Source organism: Corylus avellana, chromosome 1, assembly GCF_965113065.1.
Source record: "Corylus avellana chromosome 1, dhCorAvel1.hap1.2, whole genome shotgun sequence".
Lineage (NCBI taxonomy): Eukaryota > Viridiplantae > Streptophyta > Magnoliopsida > Fagales > Betulaceae > Corylus > Corylus avellana.
The window spans coordinates 6,988,003-7,004,164 of NC_142490.1; the positions used below are offsets into that span (position 1 = coordinate 6,988,003).

Genomic DNA, 16,162 nt, shown 5'->3' on the forward strand with positions numbered 1-16,162 from the left:
GGCTTCAAAAGACAAATGGAAAAGAGTTTCTGCAACTTCTCCTCGAATAGTCCAACTAATATCTGATAGATTTGTCCACCCAATTTTTTAATTTTTTGAAAAAAAAAAAAAAAGATGAGAGATAAACGTCTCTATGTCCGGCCATCAAAAAAGATCAAAGAGTCATATGCATCTTATAACAGTTAACTAATTAAAAGTAGAAATATGATGGGTTAATTCTATATGGCTAATGCAAGATAATACTGACCAAACTGCAGGCCTACACAATACTTGGTAGAAGCCATGTATGACATTCCAAATCTGAAACACGAAGTGCTGACGTAAATATCTTCTTAACCTTCTTATCTCTTCAAGTGTATAAAGTGAAATTTTATTCCATCAACAGTCAGAATACATTGCACAGCAATCCCACGTCTCAACTAAAACCATTAAACTAATTGTGAATAGACCAACAAATGAAAATTTGTTTAAAATCAGTAGCATGCCTCAGCTAAAGCCATTAAATCAATCGTGAATAAACCACCAGATAAAAGTTTGTCTAAAATGAGCAGTATGTCCCTATCAAGCCTCACTAACCGCTGACCCATCAATACACAAGCAAACATATTCGTTTTCCACCATTATAAAAATCATACAAACAAAAGAATAACTGTACCCCTCCATGCCTGTGCAAGGTACTCTGATGCTATAGTGGTCGGTGCAACCATCACAACACTGCAAATCAAAGTTATCATGATTGTGCAAGACAACAGAAAACATGATACAAAATGGAACATAAAAAAATATTATAAAGAGGCATATGTTGGACTTGGAACCAATAACATCTGTGAAAAAGCCATGAAGGTAATTAGATAACACTGGATTTCCATTTTTTTTAAAAAAAAATTTAATTTAATTTAATTTTTTAATATTTTTAATCATTTTAATTGTCAATTTTTTAGGTGTGCTAACGTAAATTTTCGTCAATTTTTAAACGGAATTTAGACAAAAGATAGCCATGATGAAGCAAACAACACCAAAAGAAAGCGTTTCCGGGAAGAGAAATTGCAAGCTACAACCATGAAACATTATTATTGAATTAACAAGGTGAACATTCACATAGGGCAGCTGATAATGAGCTAATCTCACGTAACTGTCAAAGTGGAGATACATTTACTTCCCAATCTAACTAATAAAAACTACAAACAATCACAAAACAAGAATTCTTACATACATCTTATAACAGTTAACTAATTGTAACAGCAACAATTTATATGGGTGCTGCACATGTTGTTCTAAAATGACCGGTCTGATTGCAACGACTACAATGCACAACCCGCTTCACACGGCCACGGTCTTCTGCTCGAACTCTCTTTTTTCTCGGTCGACCAGGCGGCCGAAGTGATTTGGGCGGGTTAATAAGAACTTCGATACCTTTGCTGGCATTTGGATCTCCCTCAGACAACTCTTTCCATAGAGATTTATCAGGGATTGGATGTATAGTTTGTGAGTATGTCTTGCGATAGGTTGCAACAGTAAAACAGCTCTCAGTAAATCGATGGACATTCTGCCTGCAAGAGAGAAGCGCTGCCACAGCATGTGCACAGGGCAAACCATACAACTGCCAGCCCCGACAAAGGCAGCATCGATTCCGAATGTCAACAATATTTGTTCCTTCATGAGATATAACTTCAAATTCCGCTTCATTAGCACGAAGCACCTGATAAGTGCGAGCACGCTCAAGAGCCTCTGCAACACGCCTCTCCGCAGAAGGCACGAGTATCGATGTCCATTGCATACTGGTCTCTCGGCGTTCATTGAACCAAGTCATTAGCTGCCTTCTAATGCACTCCATCATCTGAATTATTGGAAGCCCAGAGGCCTCCAGAATCCAAGTATTTAACGATTCAACTATGTTAGCTGTTAAATGACCAAAGCGTGTTCCCTCAAAATAGGCTGTAGCCCACAATCGAGGGGGGATTCTTCGAATCCAATATGCAGCATCTTGTGAGATCTCTTCGATTTCCAAAATTTTTGCTTCAAATTCAATCACGGTGAGAGCATGAGCAGCCTCCCACAGAAGGTTAACAAGCATTGTGTTATTAAACTCTTTGCGAAAGCTTTCACTCAAGTGACGCATACAAAATCCATGAAATGCGGTTGGAAAATTCGCTTCCACTCCATCTACTATTCCCTTCTGCCTGTCTGACAAAATGGTAAGCCTGGGCATGTTTTCTGTATTAATTTCAAGCAGGTTGTGAAGTTCGGACAGAAACCACATCCAATTATCATCATTCTCCTCATCAACTACACCAAATGCAAGAGGAAACAGAGCACCATCGCCATCAAAACCAGTAGCAAGAAGCAAAGTGCCAAGATACTTGCTTTTCAAATATGTCCTATCAAGCCCAAGTAGTGGCCGACAAGCATTAAGAAAACCATAAATTGATGCCTGAAATGAGATGAATAGACGCTGAAAGCAGCTATCAGTTGGGTTTCCATAAACAGATGCAATACTCCCCGGGTTTGTCCGTTTAACCTGTTCACAGTATGGTGGAAGCAAGCGATACCCTTCTTCGAAGGATCCACGCATAGCAGCCATGATCCGCTCCTTGCCTCGCCAAGCTTGCTTGTATGATAAGGTGATACCATGAACCCGGTGAATTTCTTCAAGTATCTCCTTTGGCTTGTAATTGGGGTTCTCCCTGAGCCGTTGCTCCACAGAATTTGCAACCCACTGAACTGAGGCTTGCTGATGGCCAAGATGAGCAATTCCTCCACATGTATGAGCCTCATGGATTGTCCTGATTGTGAAAGTTGGAACCCCTGGGAGCTTTGCAGCATGAATGCGCCAGGGACATCCCTCACTGGCACATTTGGCAGTAAAACGAGTCTTGTCAGATTTTATGGTCTGCATTTCAAAGTGCAGAGCAATAGCTGTATCCCTCAAGGCTCTTCTACAGCTCTTGACATCGGGGAACTCTTGCCCCACTGAGAGCTCATAATTTGGACCAGTAATAATTGCACGAGCCTGGATTACATGACTGGAATCAAGTACAAGTTGGGACTCCTGAATGGACAGATCTTCTGCAGACTCAATCCCCATTTCCTGGCTTTGATCAATAGCTAGTTCCAGATTCTCATCAAGTTCTTGGCTTTCTGAAACAGCCAGTTCATGGTTCTCAGATAAAGCTAACTCGTGATTCTGTCCAGTAAGAGCCAACTCATGGTCATCATGGTCAGGTTTCCGATCCATACCTAACTCATTCGCATGCCCATAATTGTGACCATCATCCCCTTCTTGGTTGTGGTCTTGCCCTAAACCCAGCTCATGGTCATGGGCATGTCCTAAATCCACTTCATGGTCATGGGTCTGTCCCAAAGCCAAATGATGCTCATGAGCTTGTCCCAATTCCAAATCATGGTTCTGTCCAAGTCCTACATTATGATTGTGGCCCAGAACCAACTGCTGATTCTGCCCAAGGACTAAATTGTGACTTTGCCCAAGTATCAAATCATGGTTAGCCATTGACTTAATCAATCACCGTACACCAAGAATATCAATAACACTCTCCTTGGCCTCCAGGACAAACTACCAAGTTATAGTTGGAAACAACCACCTTCCAATTCTACTGAAGAATGCCTGCTAAGCAAAAATGATATTGTTAGTCTGAAAAACCATAACATCTCTTTCACATCCAGTACCAATGCTGATAAAAGGCATTACATATGATAAAACATACCAAACTTTGCAATCCGCCCTTAATAATTCTTAAGCCTCCTTTCTTTCTCAAATTTGCAAAACCCCCAAATCGGATAATTAATTTTCAAAGTAAGAGCTTTATTTAAACTTTTTTTTTTTAAAGTTTTATTTAGCTAGACTATATCAGGTCTCCCTGCCAAAACTGTAATTGCAAAGAAAAGAAACAGAAAGTCCTACACTCCATTAGTACTGACTTTCAAAACTGTAGTATTCAGACAAAGACAACAAGCACAAAAACCATAAGCATATAAACAACCTAGGCATGCACGTGGAGCTGCTCACACTCTTTTAGATTAAAAAATAAATCAAACTGAAGAATCAAAGCTCAGCTGCTGTTATCATAGGTTCACATCTAGAATTAACAAATATGTAAATCCACAACAGCATTAAGACCAAAATGCCACCAAAGGTTCCACCCACACCTCTATTCTACAACTCTAGCCAACAAACCAAGACATGGGAAGAAGTTCAAGATACATCAAAGTTAACTGCTTAACCAAAATAGTCATCACCTCTTTGGGTTGCAAAGAACAGGTAAGATAAAGAAGAAACTGAACTTTTGAATCTTATACAATTTACGCTTCTTTTTTTTTCTTTTGGCCTCAAGACGTTTTACACAATGGAGCACAAACCTCCATCACGATTAATCTTAACACAATCATCTAACCACCACTCAACTGAGCTTCATAGTAATCGTATCCTATACTGAAACTCCGAAATATACAAAACGAGGAACCGTGAGCTTCAAATCTAAAGACTTTTTCATTACTTTCACTAAGCTATCCACTCCCAATCTAAACCACAACCCCGCAAGGAACAAGCTTCAACAAAAACCAAATCACACCCAACACGCAAAACAACCACAAAACACAAATCAACAGCTCAAAAACTAAAATATCAAGAAAACAAATACAGCCCATCAAACAAAACCTCAAACAGCGAAATCCAAAGAAAAAGAAAGTACCTTCACTAGTCGAAACCCTAGCTCCAAACCCAAAATTACATCCTCATAAGCGCCAAACACCCACAGGAGCTAGGGTCTTGCCCAAAACCTCGAAATCCGAAGCCTGAAAGCTTCAATCTAAAATCCAAACGAGAATTGAGAATTAGGGTTTGCCAGAAAGAGAGAAAGTGGAGAGGAAATTTTTTGAAAAGGAAATGAGAAATTTGAAAATCAGGGGTAGGGTGGATTTGGCGGGTAACGGGAGAAAATCGGAAATTGGGTGAGGGAAGGGCAAGAGGCGAGGAGGGTTGGAGGGGTGGGATTGGGAAATTGGGAGGGGCAGAAGAGGAAGAGAGTATGTGAGGGCTGAGAAGGGAAATTACAGGTTTGGGGGTGAGGAACGAGAGGGGGTATTTTAGGGAAAAAGATAGGTTGATTTTGGGTGCGTCTTTGTTGGGTTTTCTGGAGTTACTGTTTTGTCCTTGCACCTGTGCGAGGGCGGGATTAAGTTGGAAAGATAACTGAACTAAGGGTAATGGTATCTTGACATTTAACTTTTGAGTTTTTTACTTTAGGCAATGGTATCTTGCTGTATTATTTATTTTTATATGCTTTTTTTAAGACAAAGATTCCAAATAGAAATAGAATATAAAATAGAAGAACAAATCATCAAATTAAACCAATAATGTTTATCAAATTTAACTATTACATAATTCATCAATAATTAAAATTAGTACTTGATAAAAAAAAAAAAAAAAAAAACATAAAGTACATTAAAAATTAGCCTAAACATAAATAATAAAGTATTGTTTACAGCCCCACAAATGGACCAAGCTATATTGTCACGAACCATTTTCATCTCCTTATCATGTATATTGCCAAATGCCAACGTTTTCCTAATTGATATTGTCTCATTGATTATCGAGGTTATCTTTATCTCACTTAAGCCCTTTATGAAGGACAACGGTAGCAACTACAATGAGCATTTGGTCTTCAATAACATAATATGGCATTTGCCTTAAAATTCGCTACCTATTCTTCCACACGCTAAAAAGTTCGCTCGATAACACTTCTAAATGATGAGTAAACATAGTTAAACCTCTCTTCTATCCCATTTCCTTGACCAACTCGACAAAAATTTGGAAGGTGATATCTCTCCCCTTTATAAGGTGTCAAGTATCCTTTCATTAAGGGGTATCCAGCATCAACCAAATAATTTTTTCCTACACATGATAATAATAACTATCTATGAGATATACATAAACAATATGCATTCATAACAATAAGATTAAAAAAAATATATTGTACCTGGTGGTGGTTCAGAAAGTTTGCAAATGGTTTACGGATAACATCTAAAAAAAAAATGTGTATCATGTGCCGCACCTTTCCATCCTGCTATGATAAACGTGAAAAGTAAATCAAAATTGCATGCCACCATCACATTTTGAGTTGGTGTTCCTTTTCTTCCAATGTATAGAATTTGCTTATCCTCTCTAACAACAACTGGGATGTGTGTTCCATCAATGGCACCGATACAATCATAAAATACACATTTCGTTAAATTTTAAATACTTATTAAATTGCTTTAACAAAATGTAAGCACAAATTTAGCAATATTGATAAACAAATAAAATAAGTACCTTAAAATGTGGCCAATACACTGGACTATGCAGTATTTTTTTAGGAACTTCATTGAAAGTAGGATTAGAAGGTTTGATGAGATCATTTACCATTAGGTTAAGCGCATTGAGAACTTTATGAAAATGTATGTTTATAGTCTCACCAGAATGTTGAAATCTTTCTTGAATTAGTCTATTACATGATCCTTGTGCAAGTGTCATCAAACATATTCTTACCGACTCTTTTAGTCTAATATACCTCGTGTGCTTAAATCCATATGTATATTGTAGAACATTACATAATTGAAAGAAAACATGTGGTTTTATTGTAAACATCATGGCATTTAGTCTCATTACCAATCATCATATGTATCGACCACCTATATCTAGTTTCTTAAGAATTTCTACAAGGTTGTTTATCAATGTATTTAATGGCATACGTCACTACTACACGACATCCAACAAAAACAAGATGGTATAATTCATCATCATTCTCGTCATTATCATGATAATGATCATCATTACCATAATCCATATAATCATCATGGTCCAACATCTAGAAATTATCACAATTTTAAAGGTGGAAGGGTGAGTCCACGACTCAGCAAGTTCAAGCAAATTGACAATTTATAATCAGAGTTATATTTTGTTTGAAAAAAAATCTATCTCTTTTTGTAATGAGAAAAGTGTTGAAAAGCTAGATTTTTTGGTGTATTTTGGGCGTGGGAAGCTACTGTTAGGGTGTTTGTTCGATCAAAACGTAACATATAATTACTTGTTTGAACCTTTGATCGTAGCTCGTTTGATTAAACTTGTCAGGGGAAGAGAACATATGAGAGAAGATGTACAGTGACCAGGGGTTAAGAGTAATTAGTGTAAACTAGAGTTTAGGATTTTAGGAACAAGATCCTCTTCATTTCATTTGAACTGAAAAATATCTAGTTAGTTATAGACTTATAGTATAGAGATATTTTTGTCTTTTAACTTTTTGTGACCCACTTATGACCCATCGTGGGTCACAAACCCTCAATTGGGTCACAAAGGGTCACCAAGGTGGACTTGGATCCTCTCCATTTTAAATGAAATGGAGAGAAACAAGTTAGTTGTTTTTAGGAAGCAATTTTGTCATTTCTGGGCTCCCTATTTTTCATTTAGACAAAAATGCCCTCTTAAAACAACTAAATGAAGGAGATGATCTTTCTCCCACCAAGGTGACCCATGATGGGTCACTTTTTTTTTTTTTTTTTAATATAGTTATTAGAATAATAAATTTTTATTTATAAATAAAGGTAAATTTAGAATTTTAAAAAATTGTAAGGGTATAAAGGTATTTTACTTATTCTACCGTTTGATTTAACTCAAATATCTAACGGTAGGAGTATTTGGAACGAAACGAAAGTTCGATACATTAAAGTGAGATATTTTAAACTTTAGGGTGTTTGCAAAAAATGCGTAAGTTTAAAGGAAATAAGTAAAGTTTTTCATAATATTTTAATGGTATAGAAAATATAAAAAACTTATTATGAAATATATTTTCACAGGAAAGGAAAAAATAGCTTTATACCCTAAACTTAAAAAAATAAATAAAAGAAAAGCTGCTCCTGGTGCATTGAGGATGACATCTTGAATTCTTGATCCACAAATTTGAGCTTTTGGCCTAGTTTACAAATTTGAGATTAAAAAAACTAATATATATATATATATATATGGGTCAAGTTGTCTACCCGCGTCTAATTTGAAACACCCTCTCTCAATCACTCCGATCCCTCGCTCTCGGAGTCTCGCTCTCTCTCGGTCTCTCGACTCTCTCCGGCGGTCTCTCCCTCTCTCTTGGTTCGCGGCGCAGCGGCGCTACCACTACGGCACTACCTCCGTCGGTCTCTCCTTCTCCGTCCATCTCTCCGTCGGTCTCTCCGTCTCTCTTGGTTCGCGGCGCAGCGGCACTACCAGCCTCCCACTACCTTAATGGTATAAACTAATTTATCAAAACCCTAAACTGCAAAATACCAAAAATGCATAATTTTCCCTTAGTTTAAGATAAATGATTAAAATAAAGATTAATTTCATCATTAGTTCAAGATTATATGTACTGGGGTTGCTCCCTTTTTCAGTTCTTGTTAGTGAAATTATTTTTCTGAGAAGGCTCATCTTACCAAACTTGAAAGCCTTTTATACCTCAAGTTCTATTGTTTGGGCCGTTGAAACGTCTAATTATAAGAATGTCAGCATGACAGCAACAGGAATGGACTGCTTATAGGATTCAAATTAACATCCTATTTGTATCTTGGTCCTGCAAGCCCTTGTGTATTTGTGGTTTTGGACCTTTTGGCTGCCTTTGCAATTCAATGTTCTTGATCCTGTTTGTTGGTATTTCGACAGCACTTTTAATTGAACTGTTGGGAGGTTAATATGGTTTTTAATTTGGACATAAGAGTGATATGGCTATTTTGAAGGTTTCTTTATAGGGTCTTCAAAAAGATGAACTGCTGTTATCAGTGTGCATGCTTAAGTGGCTCACTTTGTTTACCGATAATATAATGTAGACAAAGTCATAAATATTTGAGGGGAATTTGAACTTGCTTGTACTTTGGTTAAGCTGATTATATCTTGATGAATTAAGTGTTGAGGATCTTCTTCTTTTTCATCTGACTAGGGGTTCTCTTTGTATACTCCATGTGTGCTCATTCATTGATAATGAAATTACTTATAAAAAAAACTGTTGAGGTTCTTCACCTTATTGTTCACTGTGGTTTTTCGTATATGTGTTCCTCGTTTTTAAAGTGAAAATGTACTACTACATTTGATGTTGTAAATAATACTGATATGCTGCTGACTTCTCCAATTCAAGGTTCCAAATACACCGACTAGAAGTCACCAGAATATTCGTTCTTGGAGTCCTAGGTATGAAAGGGATGACACAAGAAGTGAAAGAAGGGTGGGACGTAGGCAGTTCTGACAGAGAGAATTATCTCAGAAGGGAAGCACGCTATCGACATGATCAAGACTATGATGGAGAATATAGAAGCAAGCGAAGTAGATATGAAGGTTCAAGGGGTACACCTGGTATGTGATACTTCTGTTTAGTTTTGCGTCTTGAAGTTTTACTTTCTTCAAGATATAGAAAAACAGAAGAGGGATGTGGTAGAGTGTGGTGTTATGTTTTGATATTGAGAAGTCTCACAAGTACCAGAAACTTGTTTTTGGATAGGTGACCTAGAAAGTGGTGAATATGCACATTTTTTATTGAAGAAAGATGTTTTTACATGTAAGAAAAATGAAATAAAGAACATGAAAATAATCTATTTACTTTATTAACATTGGTTTATTGACAGGATATATATATATATATATATCTCAAAAAATACAAGGATATTGCTTTCTAATTCAAAACTGTGCAAATCTTGCAGGTAGATCTGACTGGGATGATGGAAGATGGGAATGGGAAGATACACCACGCCGTCGGGATAGTCACTCTCATACCAGTAGGCGCCATCAACCTTCACCATCCCCAATGTTAGTTGGGGCATCACTGGATGCACGACTAGTTTCCCCATGGTTGGGTGGTCACACACCTCTTTCTTCGGGTATGTTAGCTCGATGTGAATTCTTCTCTGTGTATGTCAAAACATCAATTGTTTTCAAGCTGGCTATTTATGACTGTATATGTTGATTTTTGGGTACATAACTTTGACTCAATATTTGTAATAAGTACAGGTTCTGCCAGTTCTCCCTGGGACCATGTCTCTCCCTCTCCAATTCCAATACGTCCGTCTGGATCCTCTGTGAGATCCTCGAGTTCTAGACATGGTGGGAGGTCCCATCAACTTAATTTTTCTGTGGAAAATTCAGAAGCATTTGAGGTGTCATACTTACAACTTTTTTCCCCATTTCTTTTCATTTATTTTGGGAATTAAGGGTTCTGCATCTTAAACTCTGTTCATATTAAGTAAGTTTTATTTTTTTGGGGAAACTTCATGTACACCATTTGAGGTATTATACTTACAACTTTTTTCCCCATTTCTTTTCATTTATTTTGGGAATTAAGGGTTCTGCATCTTAAACTCTGTTCATATTAAGTAAGTTTTATTTTTTTGGGGAAACTTCACGTACACCCTCCGAAGTATAAGCGGTTTTGTAATCATAACCTCGAAGTTTAAAAATTTGCAATGTCGGCATCTCATGTTTCAGCCCCTTTTAATTTCACCTAATTTTTGTTAACATGTTTAAAATGCCCCAATTTTTTTAAAAAGCAAAATGTGAAAAATTCAAAAAATGCCCTGGACTCATGCTGTGGGTCACCAGAATTTTGAAAAAAGGAGGGGGGGGGGGGGGGGGGGGGGGGCATTTTAACAAAAAATGGGTGAAATTAAAAGGGGCTGAAACATGAGATGTCGACATTGCAAATTTTCAAACTTCAAAGTTGTGATTACAAAATCGCTTATACTTCGGGGGGTGTAAGTGAAGTTTCTCCTATTTTTTTCACATTGAATAGTGGTGATTGTGGATTTCCTTGCTTGGTTAATTCACATGCTATTCATTCTATCTACAGGCTTTTTCATTATTAAAGTCATGTGTGTAGGATGGAGGTGCTGATAAGTCTGATTTCTCTGAAGAGCACAAGTACGAGATTACAGAAAGTATGCGTCTCGAGATGGAATATAATTCTGACCGTGCATGGTAATTTTGTTAATGGACATGTTGTTATTCTTTGATAAGATTCGATTCCATGATATTTGCTGCATAAGGATGACCACATTTAGTACTTTGATAACACAATCTGTGAACAACATTTGTGGCTGCTTTGAATTTTCTCAATCTGCAATTCATGTTTACAATCTTTTGGAATCTTCAAGCAAGCAGTAATTGATGGTATCATTTGATTTGCTTCTTCAAACTGGAACTAACTCTTAGAATTTTATCTCAATCCTTTATAGCACCTCTTCTCTGGAATTGTGCTAGCAAAAATAGAAAGAAAAAAAAAAAAGCCTCCTTTTAAAATCAAACTTATATTTGTATATATTCCATCTTTGATTTTATATTATAAAATTTATTAGTGCTACTTAGTTGCTTAATTGTCAGCTTATTTTGATCAGTACGATTTCTATTTTATAGGTATGACAGAGAAGAAGGTAACACATTGTTCGATGCAGATACCTCGTCGTTTTATCTGGGAGATGAGGCTTCTTTCCAGAAGAAAGAAGCAGAATTGGCCAAAAGACTGGTATGTTAAATTGTATTATTATTTTTTGGAAATATGTTTAAACCATTTCTCATCAGTGCATAAGTATATAATATTAGAAATGGGTCTTGGGCTTAACTCAACCCAAAAGCTAGCTCAAGAGTTGAGGTTTTCCCTCAACCTTATAAATGACCAATCTCCTTAATACCCAGGCAATGTGAGACTTCCAACACACCCCTTCACATGTGGCGGGAGAACATTCAAGCCAACACGTGCGACAATGGGTGAGGGTGGGCCACAACCAATTAATTGGGTTAGGCTCTGATACCATATTAGAAATGGGTCTTGGGCTTAACTCAACCCAAAAGCTAGCTCAAGAGTTGAGGTTTTTCCTCAACCTTATAAATGGCCAATCTCCTTAATACCCAGGCAATGTGGGACTTCCAACATATAATACCACTGTTATATTAATAGGTGCTTGCATCTGTCTACCTGTTATTTTCCTGAAATATATATCTTATTGAGTACCTTAAAAATTTATAAAACGTTGTTGAGTACCTTAGAAATTGATAAACTTAAGATAGTGGTATAGATTGTTTAGTTGCTCAGATTATGTACATTCTCGTCATCTCTTTAAGGATTTGTAATCTCCAACACAGGTTCGGAGAGATGGAACCAAGATGACACTTGCTCAGAGCAAAAAGATGTCCCAGCTCACTGCCGATAATGCTCAGTGGGAAGACCGGCAACTATTGAGATCTGGAGCTGTTAAAGGGACTGAGGTGCAGACAGAGTTTGATGACGAAGACGAACGCAAGGTTATTCTTCTTGTACATGGTAAGAGAATCTTATAACAAACCTTTTCAACTAGTTGATGAATTACATGTCACTTGCTGTGCATGCACATATGAATTATGATGTCTACCTTCTTTAGCTAAAATGTCCCCCCTTCTTTTCTTGTAACAGATACAAAACCTCCTTTCCTAGATGGGAGAGTTGTTTTTACTAAACAAGCAGAGCCAATAATGCCAATAAAAGACCCAACATCAGATATTGCAATAATTTCGCGCAAAGGATCAGCTCTGGTTAGAGAAATTCATGAGAAACAAAGTATGAACAAGTCACGCCAACGTTTTTGGGAGCTCGCAGGCTCAAAACTTGGTGATATTCTTGGTGTTGAAAAAACAGTGGAACAGGCATGGTGCTTTTTAATGAAGATTTGACTTTTACCTTCCTTGGGTTTTAAACTCTCTCCTTTCTTTCTTCTTCTTCTTCCTCCCTGGGTAGGCATAGGTCTAAGACTTGTGTTTTTACAGATTGATGCCGACACTGCTGTTGTAGGCGAAGATGGTGAAATTGATTTTAAGGAGGATGCAAAGTTTGCACAGCATCTAAAGAAGGGGGAAGCAGTAAGTGATTTTGCAAAGTCAAAAACCTTAGTGCAGCAACGTCAGTATCTGCCAATCTATTCTGTGAGGGATGAGTTATTGCAGGTTTGTCGCTATTCCTTTGGGCACATTTTTGTTTGATCCAAATGACTGATAATTGCTTGCTGTCTCGCCTTTGAAGGTAGATAGGAATATGTGTTTTTGAAATTTATGAATGAGCTTCTGGTTTTCAAAATCTAGGATTTGGGAAGTGCAATCAGTTGGTCTACCCGTAATTCTTTAAGTAATTTTATGGCATCATTTGCTCGAAATTCATTTTCCTAGTGTATTTTAGAGTCCTTGATTTTTCTTTTTTTCTTTTTTTATTATTTTGGTTTCCATTTGGTTTTCCTCTTCAAATAATTTATATTACCTTGTCTTTGATGTGTCCTAATTCTATTTGAATGTTTTCTGGATAGGTAATTCGCGAAAATCAGGTGGTGGTGGTTGTCGGAGAAACTGGTTCAGGAAAGACGACTCAATTGATGCAGGTTCCTTCAAGCTTTATATGATGATGTTATTATTATAATTATTGTTGTTGTTGTGGTTGCTTATTAATAATAATGCTTGAGGCATATGTGCCTTGTCAATTGGAAGCTGATATTTGGATTTTGTTAACAGTATCTGCATGAAGACGGCTACACTACAAATGGTGTAGTTGGTTGCACCCAACCAAGACGTGTTGCAGCTATGAGTGTTGCAAAAAGAGTTAGTGAAGAGATGGAGACGGAGCTGGGTGACAAAGTTGGTTATGCTATTCGTTTTGAGGATGTGACCGGGCCAAAAACTGTAATTAAGGTGAATTGCTTTCTTTGTTTCCAAAAGCAAAGTTATTGGAATTCCTTAAGACACTTCCCATTTAGGCTGCTTACCATGCATGACTTCTTTTTGTAACCTTTTGTTAATCTTGAAAGTTGTTGAAATAACTACAATGCTCTTTTTTTTAGGGCACAAATTTTATGTGAATAGAGATCAATATGTATACCTTGATATGATTATATGCTAAATCTTTGCTATTTCAATTTTACAGTATATGACTGATGGAGTACTCTTGCGTGAAACACTCAAAGATTCTGATCTAGAAAAGTATCGGTATGGGAAGTTGGAAATTTTATGTCCATCTTTACATGTAGCTGTTCATTTACAATCAGAACATGATTATTTACTATCAAGGTTATTACTTTTGCAGTGTCGTTGTGATGGATGAAGCCCATGAGAGATCACTAAGCACAGATGTGCTGTTTGGGATATTGAAAAAAGTGGTTGCTCGGCGACGTGATTTTAAGCTTATAGTGACGTCTGCAACTCTGAATGCGCAAAAATTTTCAAATTTCTTTGGAAGGTAACCTTGTCATTTTGCACCACAATTTGATTATGTCATCATTGTATCTCCATCTACTCGCTTCAAATTGCTAATTTTTGAATTTGTTGCAGTGTACCAATTTTCCACATCCCTGGCAGAACATTTCCTGTTAATATCCTGTACAGTAAAACCCCATGTGAAGATTACGTTGAAGGTGCAGTGAAGCAGGCTATGACTATCCATATAACCAGCCCTCCTGGTGACATCCTCATCTTCATGACTGGCCAAGATGAGATTGAGGCAGCCTGTTATGCCCTTGCAGAGCGTGTGGAACAGCTCATATCATCCACGAAGAAAACAGTTCCAAAACTTCTGATACTCCCTATATATTCACAGCTGCCTGCTGACTTGCAAGCAAAGATATTCCAGAAAGCTGAAGATGGGGCTCGTAAATGCATTGTGGCAACCAACATTGCTGAGACATCTTTGACTGTAGATGGAATTTTTTATGTCATTGACACGGGGTACAGTAAGATGAAAGTATACAACCCTAGGATGGGTATGGATGCTCTCCAAGTATTCCCTGTCAGTCGTGCTGCTGCTGACCAACGTGCTGGACGTGCTGGTAGAACTGGGCCTGGGACATGTTATCGCCTATATACAGATAGTGCATACCTAAACGAAATGCTGCCAAGTCCTGTGCCTGAGATCCAAAGGACGAACCTGGGCAATGTAGTTTTGTTACTCAAATCTCTCAAAGTTGAGAACTTGCTGGATTTTGATTTCATGGACCCACCTCCGCAGGATAATATTCTTAATTCTATGTACCAGTTGTGGGTCTTAGGTGCTCTTAACAATGTGGGAGGCTTAACTGGTCTTGGCTGGAAAATGGTGGAGTTTCCGTTGGACCCCCCACTTGCCAAGATGCTTTTGATGGGTGAAGAGTTAGGATGCTTAGATGAGGTGTTGACAATTGTTTCAATGCTTTCAGTGCCGTCGGTATTCTTCCGCCCTAAAGATAGGGCAGAGGAGAGTGATGCTGCGCGTGAAAGATTTTTTGTGCCGGAATCTGACCACTTAACGCTATATAATGTTTACACTCAATGGAAACAACATCAATATCGGGGAGACTGGTGTAACGATAATTTTTTGCATGTGAAAGGGTTACGAAAGGCTAGAGAAGTGAGATCCCAGCTGCTGGATATTCTCAAGACACTAAAAATCCCTTTGACATCTTGTTGGCCTAATTCAGATATCGTGAGAAAAGCCATATGTTCTGCATACTTTCATAATGCAGCAAGATTAAAGGGTGTGGGTGAGTATGTGAATTGCAGGAATGGGATGCCTTGCCAATTACATCCGAGCAGTGCTCTCTATGGTATGGGTTGCACTCCAGATTATGTGGTTTATCATGAGCTGATTTTGACAACAAAGGAGTATATGCAATGTGCGACAGCAGTGGAGCCTCAGTGGCTGGCTGAGCTGGGACCAATGTTCTTTTCCGTTAAGGGATCGGACACATCGATGTTGGAGCATAAGAAGAGACACAAGGAAGAGAAAACGGCCATGGAGGAGGAAATGGTGAATTTGAGGAAGGTGCAAGCAGAAGCAGAGCGAGAAAGCAAGAACAAGGACAGGGAAAGGAGGGCAAAGCAGCAGCAACAAGTCTGCACGCCGGGTCTGCGCCAGGGCTCTACAACCTATTTGAGACCAAACAAGTTCGGTTTTGTAATTAGAAACTCTACTTTGTGAAATATCCAATGCTATTGATATGTTGAGTATGAAGTGTAAGAGAATCAATGCAGTACTTGCGTAACGGTGTACAACTTTTATCTTGTCCACGTCTAAAATTCCAGCATCACCTCCACGGGTCTAATCATATCGAGCAAGAACATTAAACTCCACAAATTAAAATAAATATAATATCATTGATGACAAGTTGGAAATGT

At 37.8% G+C, this 16,162-nt stretch overlaps 1 protein-coding gene and 2 pseudogenes across 2 annotated transcripts; 1 reads left to right on the plus strand and 2 right to left on the minus strand.

Annotated features, from left to right (window-relative positions):
- Positions 1-1,044: 1,044 nt before the first annotated feature.
- LOC132172738 (uncharacterized) lies at positions 1,045-5,057 on the minus strand. The gene is made up of 2 exons (XM_059584295.2): positions 4,707-5,057; positions 1,045-3,622 (listed from the first exon to the last, which is right to left on the minus strand). The coding sequence occupies exon 2, from the start codon at positions 3,506-3,508 to the stop codon at positions 1,250-1,252; it is 2,259 nt and encodes a 752-aa protein (XP_059440278.2). The 5' UTR covers positions 3,509-3,622; positions 4,707-5,057; the 3' UTR covers positions 1,045-1,249.
- An 815-nt stretch (positions 5,058-5,872) lies between these two features.
- LOC148587903 (uncharacterized) lies at positions 5,873-6,851 on the minus strand (annotated as a pseudogene).
- Positions 6,852-8,009: 1,158 nt separating this feature from the next.
- LOC132172739 (pre-mRNA-splicing factor ATP-dependent RNA helicase DEAH7-like) lies at positions 8,010-16,039 on the plus strand (annotated as a pseudogene). Its single transcript, XR_015909795.1, has 14 exons — positions 8,010-8,272; positions 9,153-9,367; positions 9,712-9,888; positions 10,019-10,164; positions 10,884-10,981; positions 11,417-11,525; positions 12,143-12,320; positions 12,450-12,679; positions 12,800-12,976; positions 13,330-13,401; positions 13,532-13,708; positions 13,941-14,002; positions 14,100-14,252; positions 14,345-16,039. The product of XR_015909795.1 is annotated as a pre-mRNA-splicing factor ATP-dependent RNA helicase DEAH7-like (transcript).
- Positions 16,040-16,162: the final 123 nt, after the last annotated feature.